Below are 12,688 nucleotides of genomic sequence, written 5' to 3'. Positions count from 1 at the left end.
AAATGCACTAGGTGCTTCTTTGCTTCTGGGGCTTGTGTTTTATTCCACGAGCACAATAGAGCCACATATGGGACATGTCTAAAACCTGCAGAATCTGGACAATACATATGTAGTAGTGCTTCTCTGGTAAAACCTTCTGTGTTACAGAATTTTTTTTTATAAAATTGAAATTCAGCAAGAAAAATTAAATTTGCAAATTTCACCTCCACTTTGCTTTAATTCCTGTGAGATGCCTAAAGGGCTAAAAAAAACTTTCTAAATGCTGTTTTGAATACTTTGAGGGGTCTAGGTTTTAAAATGGGTTGTTTTATGGGTGTTTCTAATAAATAGGCCCCTCAAAGCCACTTCAGAACTGAACAGGTACCTTAAAAAAAAGGCTTTTGAAATTTTCTTAAAAATATGAGAAATTGCTGTTTATGTTCTAAGCCTTGTAACGTCCAAGAAAAATAAAACAATGTTCAAAAAACGATGCCAATCTAAAGTAGTCATATGGGAAATGTGAACTAATAACTTTTTGTGTGGTATAACCATCTGCCTTACAAGAAGATGCATTTTAATTCAGAAAAATTCAATTTTTTCTAAATTTACTCTAAATTTTGCAATTTTTCACAAATAAAAACTGAATATATCGACCAAATTTTACCACTAACATAAAGCAAAATGTCTCACGAGAAAAGAATCTTAGAATCGCTTGGATAGGTTTAAGCATTCCGAAGTTATTACCACATAAAGTGAAATATGTCAGATTTCAAAAATGGGCTCTAAGCCTTAAGGCCAAAGCAAGGCTGCGTCCTTAAGGGGTTAAGTTCGCTCAGATCCTTTCACTTGCTCATTTTTCTTGCTTCCAACACATTAACTTCAAGAATTGACTATTGACTTGCTGTCAAATATATCCCAACCATTGACAGATGTCATTGTAAGTAGATAATCACTGTTATTCACATCACCTATCAGTGATTTTAATGTTATGTTTGAACGGTTATGTATGAACTGTGTAATATTGCATTGCTTCTTTTTTGGCAGATTACACATGGGAAGTCAAAGCAAATGACAGAATGTTTAATAACTTATTTAGAAAGAAGAACTTTCTTTTCTTTACTAAGAAGAAATATGCTGTAAGTTTATATTGATGGGGGTTTAGTAAATTCTACACATACTGTATATCATAGAAATAAATACATTGCTGTACTATATTTCTAAGTCAACCAAAAATCAAAATAGGAGGCACAGATTTATCCAAATATTTAAATAAATACCTTTTTAGGCCTCATGCACATATATCATGTGCACCAAATATAGTGACCATAGATTGCTACAATAACATACTGTATCTCCAATTTAAAGAGGCTCTGTCACCACATTATAAGTGCCCTATCTCCTATATAAGGAGATCGGCGCTGTAATGTAGGTGACAGTAATGCTTTTTATTTAAAAAAACGATCTATTTTCACAACGTTAGGAGCGATTTTGGTTTATGCTAATGAGCTTTCTTAATGCCCAAGTGGGCGTATTTTTACTTTCGACCAAGTGGGCGTTGTACAGAGGAGTATATGACGTTGACCAATCGGCATCATGCACTCTTCCCCATTCATTTACACTGCACTAAACGTTTACCTCCGTAATCTCGCTAGATTTCGTTTCACTTGCCGGAATCTCACAAAAAATATTCAGAAGTGTCAGGATTCTGAATACACATGACATCCAGGCTGGATGGTCATGTGTATTCATTATCAGGACACTGTAGTAATGTTAGTGTGTGTGTATGTAGCTGCACATAGTGATATAACTATATGGCTAGTGCAGTGTAAATGAATGGAGAGGAGTGCATGATGCCGATTGGTCAGCGTCATACACTCCTCTGTACAACGCCCACGTGGTCGAAAGTAAAAATACGCCCACTTGGGCATTAAGAAAGCTCATTAGCATAAACCAAAATCGCTCCTAACGTTGTGAAAATAGACCGTTTTTTTAAATAAAAAGCATTACTGTCACCTACATTACAGCGCCGATCTCCTTATATAGGAGACAGGGCACTTATAATGTGGTGACAGAGCGTCTTTAACACGGAGACACACAATGCCTCTATGTAACCAGTATGCTCAAATACATGCCATATTGCGCTAATATAGGTCCATTCTGCTGACTTGTAGTGCAGTGCCGTATGCCTACAGAATTGCGATGTGCATGAGGCCTTAGACCAAGATCACATGTTAACTTTTTAATGTGTTCTGGCAACTGTGGTATTTCAAAGTAGTGGCAAAATGTTTCTGTCAGCGAACGAGAAACTACAGCGTATAAAATCTTTGGGGTTTGTGTGGAGTTTTTTCCTTCACTTTCTATTAAATGGACAAAAAATGCAGCTGGAAAGCCACATGTAAAAACAGCATTCATGGTTTTTACACGGTTTTGCATTGTGCCATTCCTCTGTTCCTCCTCCTGGAAATGCATGAATACATTTGACAAGTGGGTCTTAATAATCCCCTTGTCAATAGGGTATGTCCCTACACTGTCCAAACAGATGGTTAAGGGACACACACCATTGACAATGGGAATAGACTCTAGGAAGGTACTGATTTTTCCACTACCAGATCCATCTGATAGGGTGTCTTTAGGGCAATGCTTCCTGGAAATATTATGCAAAATAGCTCTCCTCCTGAAAGAAGAAAACTCTCTAGTGCCACCTATAAGTAGCTACTCTGTAAGTCAATGCCAACCCCTTATAGAAACATGGCTCTGGCTATCAGTCAAACTGATATATGTCCTTCCCCCAAATTCTGCAGGCTGACTCTTTACAGTCCTTTTGCAATCCTAGTGGTGCAGCCATCAGAGGAAGGAAGATCAGTAATAAAATTCATGGCAATATGTTGCCAGGGGCTGTTAGGAACTGGCAGGTTTGGAATGTGAAATCTTATTTTGGGCACACTTAGTACAAGAAGAGACACAGTCCAGAACATCTTTGTGTAGAGTGGGCCACCAATAATGACAAGACATAAAGTCCTGAGTCTTGCGAATGCCCGAGTGACCTCCCAACTTGGAGTTGTGACCCCAGGCAAGAATTCTTCCTCTGTCTGTAGGACGAGCAAAAATTTTCCCAGGAGGAATGTTTTTGATCTGCAGGGGGTTAACCCGAATAATACAGGAAGCGTCAATTATATGCTGAGGATCCTGTTCTTGGTCATCTGCTTCAAAAGAACGATGACCAACGATTCACATTTTTGTCGGCTGGACGGAAATAGTTGCAAATTGAATCTGACGAAGAAGAGTGACCACCTGGCTTGACGTGGGTTAAGACGTTGTGCCGACTGTAAGTAGGTGAGGTTCTTGTGATCAGTGTAGATGACTACTGGATGTGCAGAAACTTCCAGCAAATGCCTCCAGTCCTAGAGAGCCAATTTGATGGCCAAAAGCTCTCGATCTCCAATGGAGTAGTTCCTTTCTGCTGCAGAGGAAGAGTTTGGAGAAGAAGCCACAAGGAACAGCTTTTTGTTTAGAGTTTCTCTGAAAGAGAAGTGCTCCAGCACCAACGGAAGAGGCATCAACTTCCAATGAGAACTTCCTGGAAACATCTGGATGATGAAGATCGGAGGCAGAAGTAAAGGACCTTTTAAGCTTAATGACTGCAGATTCTGCTTCAGGGGACCAACTTTTTGTGTTCGCCAATTTTTTAGTGAGGGCAGAGATGAGTGATGTGAAATAACGGATAAACTGATAATAGAAATTTGAAAATTTAAGGAACCTGTGTATAGCACGGTGACTTCAGGGTCGAGGCCGATCTAGGACAGACTTTACTTTTTCTGCATCCATCTGGAGTCCATGATCGGAAATGATATACCCCAGAAACGGCAAGATATTTTTTTCGAACACGCACTTTTCCAATTTGGCGTACAGGTTGTTTCCCTTTAACCGCGATAGGACTTGGTGAACATGCTTTGGGTGTGTCGTCAGATCAGGTGAGTAGATCAAGATATCGTCCAGATACACCGCCACAAAGACATACAATAGATCCCGGAATATTGTATGTCGTTCACGAATTTCTGGAACACAGCTGGAGCATTACATAATCCGAAGGGCATCACGAGAAACTCATAGTGACCGTCTCTGGTGTTGAAAGCGGTTTTCCACTGGTCACCTTTGCGGATACGAATCAAGTTATAAGCCCCACGTAGATCCAGCTTTGTGAAAATCTTGGCTCCAAGGATTCTATCAAAGAGCTAGCAGATCAGCAGCAAGGGGTACTTATTTTTGACATTGATCTTATTCAGACCACGAAAGGTTATGCAAGGCCGAAGGGACACATCTTTTTTCTCTACAAGGAAAAATCCAGCTCCGGCTGGAGAAGTTGACTTCTTAATAAACCCCCTCTTGGGGTTTTCCTTTACATAGGCCAACATGGCTTGAGTCTTGGGCAGAGAAAGAGGATATCCCTATCCACGAGGAGGTGAAGTTCCAGGAAGCAACTCTATTGGACAGTCATATGGTCGATGCACAGGCAAGGTCTGAGCCTCTTTCTTGCTGAACACGTCTGTATAGCAGGCACATTGCGGAGGAAGACCAGGGAGCGACTCAGACACTGGAGGTCACGTAGGACGAACCACAGGCAGACAGTTGTGTTGACAACAGTGTCCCCACTGAAGAATTTCTCCAGGATTCCAGGGAAGGATGGGTGCGTGCTTGCGAAGCAAGGGTAGTCCCAGCTGGGTAAATAGCTTCAGGTATAACATAGAAGACCATTTGTTTTGTGTGTAGCTCCCCCACTTGAAACCTCAATGGTTCAGTGATGCAGCGAATTGGATCAGGTAATGGATGTCCATTCATTGAAGCCACTGCTAGAGGTTTCTTTAGAAGGGTCGTGGGTAAATGGAAACAGTCTACTAAGGTCTGGTGTATGAAGTTCCCTGCCGCTCCAGAATCCAGATAGGCTGAGACAGAGTGGGATGCTTCACCCTTAATGATAAAGACTGTAATCGAGAGTCTAGGAGAGAATTTTGCAGAGGTTTTTTGTTCACCTAGGGTAGTCTCTCCTATCAACCCTAGGTGCTGGAGTTTCCCGACTTCTGAGGACACTGATGCATAAAATGACCCTTTCTTCCGCAGTACATCCACAGGTTAGAAAAACGTCTATGCTGCCGCTCTTAGGCCGATAGTATGAGCTGACTAACTTGCATAGGCTCTTTGAAAGTAGTAATAGAAGGTAGCAGGGGTCTATGGAATTTAGGCTCCAGTCTAGGAGACTTTTGCTCTTAAAAGACTTCTTGAGAGATTTTCCGGAACCTTAGGTCTATGCGGGTGGCCAATTGAATCAGAGGATCCAGAGTAGAAGGAAGGTCACAACTTGCCAGCTCATCCTTGATACTACTGGCTATTCCTTGCAAGAAAGTTGCGACCAGGGCCTCATTATTCAAAGCAAGCTCCACTGCAAGGGTATGGAATTGTATGGCATATTCTCCAACCATCAATCTTGCTTGACAAAGTGACAGAAGTGAAACAGCGGCTGAAGAAGTATGGCCAGGTTCCTTGAACACAGTGTGAAAAGTGTCCATTAACAGCTGCAGATTAGAAGACTCCGGACCCTTACGTTCCCAGATAGGATTCGCCTATGCCAGGGCCTTTTCAGACAACAGGCAGACCATGAAGGCTACTTTGGTCTGACGGAAATAAATGAGCGTGTAGCGGGAAATTTATTTTTCATTGATTGAGAAAACCTTGACATGTCTTCGCTTCTCCATCATTACAGGGTGGAAGCGGCAAGGAAATTCCAGTTCCAAAGGTGACTGGAGCTATGGCTGGCAGAGGGGTGGATGAAGTCCAGGTGGTTGGCTAAAGTGTTAACTGTCTGCAAAAGCTGATCTTGGCATAATTGGAAGTCACGCATATCGTCCTGCATGACATGAACAGCAGTCTTGGGTTTGCCAGCATGGGTCCTTGGCCTGAGCAAACTGTAATGTCCACTAGGGATATGGACCCACTGGGCTACTCTGCTGTAACGCAGTAACTGCTGGCCAGAAAAGTAAAGGGCAGGTACTGGTACCTTGATGGCAGGTTGGTGCCGGATTACTGGAAGCAGGCTGGTGCCGGATTACTGGAAGCTGGCCTGTGCTGGATAGATGGGAGCAGGCTTGTGCTGGATTACTGGAAGCAGGCAAGTGCTGGGTTACTGGAAGCAGGCAACTACCGGATTACCGTAAGCAGGCTGGTGCCGGATTACTGGAAGCAGGCTTTTGCAGGATAGCTGGAAGCAGGCTTGTGCTGGGTAGCTGGAAGCAGGTTTCTGCTGGGTAGCTGGAAGCAGGCTTCTGCAGGGTAGCTAGAAGCTGTCTTGTGCTGGATTACTAGAAGCAGGACTGGTCACGGACACTGGACTCTGGATACAGGACTGGACACGGATACAGAATGGTCATGGACACTGGACTCAGTGGATACAAGGATACAGGACTGAACACGAATACAGGATAGTCACGGGCGCAGGTTTCAGGGAACAGGATACAGAACCTAACACAGACTAACACTGGGTATGAGACACCATTGCTCAGGCACTGGGGAGGTGGGCAGAGTAACTTAAGTAGTCAAGGGTATGCAGGGATTGGCTGCGGCAATATTCCTGGTGCACGCGCTGGCCCTTTAAGAACTGGAAAGAGCACGCGCGTGCACCCTACAGGCACAGGCAAGGGGAGGAGAAGAGACCGTGCCGGTGTCCATGGGCAGGGAGACTCCGGCTATGAAGATGAGCCTGGCGGCCGCGAGTCACATTCACCGAGGACCGCTGGCAGGAGCGGGACTAGCCGCTGGCTTTTCAACAGGCCAGTCAAGTTCTTCCATGCCAAACTCACCCAACCATGACTCTATGGACTTTACATTGTGCACTGAAGCACAGTCAAGCTGGAACAAAAAAGGGCCTTCCCCAAACTGTTCCCACAAAGTTAGAGGCATACAAAAATGTCTATAAATGTCTTTGTATGCTAAAGCATTAAGATTTCCCTACACTAGAACTTGGGGGCCTAGAACAACCCCATAGCATTATCCCTCCTCCAACAAACAGTTGGCACAATACAGTTAGGCAGGTAACGTTCTCCTGGCATTTGCCAAACCCAGACTGGTCCATCAGACTTCCAGATAGAGAAACGTGATTCGTTACTACACAGAACACGTTTTCACTGCTCCAAAGTCCATTGATAGCGAGCTTTACACCACTCCATCCGATGCTTGGCATTGTGCTTGGTGATGCAAGACTTGCACGCAGCTGCTCGGCCATGACGCTCCAGCGCACAGTTTTTGTGGGGATGTTAAGTCCAGAGTAGGTATGGAACTCTGCAGTCATTGAAGCAGCCACTCTTATGCACTATCCGCCTCAGCACTCAGCGACTACGCTCTTTAAATTTATGTGGTCTACAACTTCGTGGCTGAGTTGCTGTGGTTCCTAAAATTTCACAAACTAAAGTTTCACAAACAGACTTTTTGCAACGGTGTCATCTTATTACAGTACATCACTTGAATTCAGTGAGCTCTCTGGAACGACCCATTCTTTCACAAATGTTTGTAAAGGTAGCCTGCATGGCTAGGTACTTGATTTTATATACCTGTGGTAATGGGACTAAATGAAACACCTAAATTTAATTATTAAAAAGTGTGTCCCAATACTTTTCTTCATATAGTGTATATTTAAATAAAAAGGAGGCCCCAAAATGTACAAGGTACTGCTTAACCCCTTCTCGTTACTGGACGTACTATTAGGTCATGCTACCTGCATCGTTCGTGCTCCATGACCTAATAGTACGTCACGGGAGGATCGGCCATTTCCAACGTTCTCCCGACACATACAGGAGCTGTGACAACTGCTGTCTCTTACAGCAGTTGCCACAGCACCTTCAGCGGCTACCGATTGCGGTGTCCCCACTGATTAACCACATAGAAGCCACATTCAATAGCGATCGAGGCTTCTTAGGGGTTAAACCACTATCTACGGCCCGGTACATGATAGCGGGCAGCGATTGCTGCTATGGCAACCGAAGGCCTAATAATGGCCTCTGGCTATGCCATCTACGGAAGCTTAGTGGGTCCTGACAAAGTTGGGACCCACTATGCTTGCTGTCAGTGAGTAGCTGAGGTCGGTGCTTCTGAGGCCGGTGCTTCTGAGGCCGGTGCTTCAGTCCATTACCACACTAGAGCCACATGTGAGATATTTCTAAAAACTGCAGAATCTGGGCAATAAGTATTGAGTTGCATTTCTCTGGTAAAACCCTCTGTTTTACAGAAAAAAATGGATTAAAAAGGATTTTCGCACAAAACAATGACATTTCTCAATTTCACCTCTACTTTGCTTTAAGTTTCTGAGAAACACCTAAAGGGTTAATAAACTTTCTAAATGCTGTTTTGAATACTTTGGGCTCTAGTTTCTAAAATAGGGTGTTTTATGGGGGTTTCTAATATATGGGCCCCTCAAAGCCACTTCAGAACTGAACTGGTACCTAAAAAAAAAGAGGCTTTTGAAATTTTATTCAAAATATGAGAAATTGCTGGTTATGTTCTAAGCCTTGTAACCAGTGGCGTAACTACCGCCGTAGCAGCCGTAGCGGCTGCTACTGGGCCCGGCACGGGCCCCCACCATGGCTGCTACAGCGCGACGCCACTGAACACTACGGCAGATCAAGGAGGTATCTCCCCGCTCTGCCATTAAACAAAAGACATGTATCCCCTATCCACAGGATAGGGGATACATGTGTGATCGCTGGAATTGATAGGGAGAACGGGGGACTGAAAGTCCCCTGAAGTTCTGCATCACAAACCTCGGACTTCCGGGGTCTGTGTCGGCAGCTCCGTAGAAATGAATGGAGCGACGGTCACGCTTGTGCGCATGCGTGACCAGCGCTCCTTTCATTTTTCTTGAGCTGCGCAGACTCCGGAAGTCAGAGGTTAGTCATGGAGAACTTCGGGGGACTTTCGGTCCCCCGTTCTCCCTATCAATGCCAGCAATTACACATGTATCCCCTATCCTGTGGATAGGGGATACATGTCTTTTGTAGGACACACTGTAGGTCGAATTTTTTTTGGGGGGTTGGGGCTGCATGGCGTTACCTACAGGGGGGCTGTATAGCGTTACCTACAGGGGGGCTGTATAGCGTTACCTACAGGGGGGGCTGTATAGTGTTACCTACAGGGTGGGCTGTATAGCGTTACCTACAGGGGGGCTGTATAGCGTTACCTACAGGGGGGGCTGTATAGCGTTACCTACAGGGGTGCTGTATAGCGTTACCTACAGGGGGGCTGTATAGCATTACCTACAGGGGGGGCTGTATAGCGTTACCTACAGGGGGGCTGTATAGCGTTACCTACATGGGGGGGCTGTATAGCATTACCTACAGGGGGGGCTGTATAGCCTTACCTACATGGGGGGCTGTATGGCGTTCTCTACAGTGGGGGCTGTATAGCGTTACCTACAGGGGGGCTGTATGGCGTTACTTACAGGGGGGCTGTATGGCGTTATCTACATGGGGGCTGTATGGCGTTATCTACAGGGGGGCTGTATGGCGTTATCTACAGGGGGGCTGCATGGCGTTATCTACAGGGGGGCTGTATGGCATTATCTACAGGGGGCTGTATGGCATTATCTACAGGGGGATGAATGGCGCTATCTACAGGGGGGCTGTATGGCGTTATCTACAGGGGATGTATGGCGCTATCTACAGGGGGGCTGTATGGCGTTATCTACAGGGGGATGTATGGCGCTATCTACAGGGGGGCTGTATGGCGTTATCTACAGGGGGATGTATGGCGCTATCTACAGGGGGGGGCTGTATGACGTTCTCTACAGTGAGGGCTGTATGCCGTTATCTACAGAGGGGGCTGTATGGCGATATCTACAGAGGGGGCTGTATGGCGTTATCTACAGGGGGGCTGTATGGCGTTATCTACAGGGGGGGCTCTAAAAAAGGCACTATCTACAAGGGGGGGTTGTGTGACACCCAGCGGAGGGGGGGGGCCCAGTCAAAAGTTTGCTATGGGGCCCAGTCTTTCCTAGTTACGCCCCTGCTTGTAATGTCCTAGAATAAAAAAAAAGAATGTTCAAAATTTTTTGCCAACATATAGTAGACATATGTGAAATATTAACTATTTTGGGTGGTATAACCCTCTGTCTTACAAGAAGATGAATTTAAATGCAGAATAATGCTATTTTTTAAAATTATCTCTACATTTTTATATTTCTCACAAATAAAAGCACTGAATATATCGACCAAAGTTTACCACTAACATAAAGCCCAATATCTAATGAGAAAACAATCTCAGAATCGCTTGAATAGGTTTAAGCATTCCGAAGTTATTACCACATAAAGTGAAATATGTCAGATTTGAAAAATGGGCTTTGAGCCTTAAGGCCAAAACTAGGCTGTGTCCTTAAGGGGTTAATTTCTGAGGCCTGTATCTCAGTCAAGTAGCTCTCTAAGGCCTCATGCACACAACCATAAGGATATTTACTGTCCCAAAATACGGATCCGCAAATACGGATGCACATCCGTAGCTGTCCGCGATTGCAAACAAGATTATGATATGTTCTATATTTTGTGGATCATTTATATGGCCCGGACACACATCCGGATATATAAGGAAGGGTGTCCGTGGCCAATAGAAATGAATGGGTCCACAATTTCATCCGTAATTACCTGATCCGTAATTACGGATTAAAATTACGGTTGTGTGCATGGGGCCTCAGGCCACATATGGGATATTTCTAAAAATGGCAGAATCTTGGCAATAAATATTGAGTTGTGTTTTTCTGTTAGCACTTGTTTTGTTAAGTACAGGGTGGGCCATTTATATGGATACACCTAAATAAAATGGGAATGGTTGGTGATATTAACTTCCTGTTTGTGGCACATTAGTATATGGGAGGGGGGAAACTTTTCAAGCTGGGTGTTGACCATGGTGGCCATTTTGAAGTCGGCAATTTTGTATCCAACTTTAGTTTTTTCAATGGGAAGAGGGTCATGTAACACATCAAACTTATCGAGAATTTCACAATAAAAACAATGGTGTGCTTGGTTTTAACGTTACTTTATTCTTTCATGAGTTATTTACAAGTTTCTGACCGCTTATAAAATGTGTTCAAAGTGCTGCCCATTGTGTTGGATTGTCAATGCAACCTTCTTCTTCCACTCTTCACACACTGATAGCAACACCGCAGAAGAAATGCCTCCCGATCTGACCCCCTTAGACTTTTATCTTTGGGGCCATCTGAAGGCAATTGTCTATGCTGTGAAGATACGAGATGTGCAGCAACTGAAACTACGGATACTGGAAGCCTGTGCTAGCATTTCTTCTGCAGTGTTGCTATCAGTGTGTGAAGAGTGGGAGAAGAGGGTTGCATTGACAATCCAACACAATGGGCAGCACTTTGAACACATTTTATAAGTGGTCATAAACTTGTAAATAACTCATGAAAGAATAAAGTAATGTTAAAACCAAGCACACCATTGTTTTTCTTGTGAAATTCTCGATAAGTTTGATGTGTCACATGACCCTCTTCCCATTGAAAAAACTAAAGTTAGATACAAAATGGCCGACTTCAAAATGGCCGCCATGGTCAACACCCAGCTTGACAAGTTTCCCCCCTCCCATATACTAATGTGCCACAAACAGAAAGTTAATATCACAAACCATTCCCATTTTATTTACGTGTATCCATATAAATGGCCCACCCTGTAGATTACAATTGTATTTCTTCAAACAAATTAAATTAGTAAATTTCACCTCCACTTTGCTTTAAATCGTGTGAAACATCTGAAGGGGTAAGAAACTTTCTAAATGCTGTTTTGAATAATTTAAGGGGTGCAGTTTTTAAAATTGGGTGATATATGTGGGGTTTCTGATTATAAAGGCCCCTCAAAGCTATTTCAGAACTGACTTGGTACCTAATAGACAATCTATGGGGTATTGTGAAGAGGAAGATGAGAGACACCAGACTCAACAATGCAGACGAGCTGAAGGCCACTATCAAAGCAACCTGGGCTTCCATAACACCTCAGCAGTGCCACAGGGAGATCCCCCCCATGCCACGCCGCATTGATGCAGTAATTCATGCAAAAGGAGCCCTGAGCAAGTATTGAGTGCATATACTGTACATACTTTACAGTAGGCCGACATTTCAGTATTACAAATTATTTTTTAAATTGGGCTTATATAATATTCATATAATATTCTGAGATAGTACATTTTGGGTTTCCATTAACTGTTCACCATAATCATCAAGAATAAAAGAAAAAAAATGCTGGAAATAGATCACACTGTGTGTAATGAATCTATATAATATACGAGTTTCACTTTTTGAATTTAATTACTGAAATAAATAAACTTTTTGATGATATTCTAATTCATTGAGAAGGACTAGTATATCTATCTATCTATCTATCTATCTATCTATCTATCTATCTATCTATCTATCTATCTATCTATCTATCTATCTATCTATCTATCGATATATATATATATCTATATATAGATATATATATATATATCTATATATAGTTATATATATATCTATATATAGATAGCAGACAAAGAATGGCGACAACACACTGTGAACACCAATGTAACCTAAACCACTAAATATAAATAAATATGTATTACTGCTAAATCTACTTACAAATAGGGAGGTTCTTAGTGCACAGAACTGGGACTAAGCCTACATATATATCTGGGG

The 12,688-nt window shown here is 43.3% G+C and overlaps 1 protein-coding gene across 1 annotated transcript in view; it reads left to right on the top strand.

Moving 5' to 3' along the window:
* Nucleotides 1-962: 962 nt before the first annotated feature.
* ATP8B3 (ATPase phospholipid transporting 8B3) overlaps nucleotides 963-12,688 on the top strand; it is a 761,685-nt gene continuing 749,959 nt past the window's right edge. Inside the window, exons 1-2 of the mRNA XM_075852305.1 lie at nucleotides 963-978; nucleotides 1,024-1,115. Of these exons, the coding sequence (XP_075708420.1) occupies nucleotides 963-978; nucleotides 1,024-1,115 (108 nt within the window). The remainder of the gene's footprint in view (nucleotides 979-1,023; nucleotides 1,116-12,688) is intronic.

This window comes from Rhinoderma darwinii, chromosome 1, assembly GCF_050947455.1.
Source record: "Rhinoderma darwinii isolate aRhiDar2 chromosome 1, aRhiDar2.hap1, whole genome shotgun sequence".
Classification (NCBI taxonomy): domain Eukaryota; kingdom Metazoa; phylum Chordata; class Amphibia; order Anura; family Rhinodermatidae; genus Rhinoderma; species Rhinoderma darwinii.
Note: the sequence above shows the minus strand (reverse complement) of the source record. Positions and strands in the feature narration are given on the sequence as shown.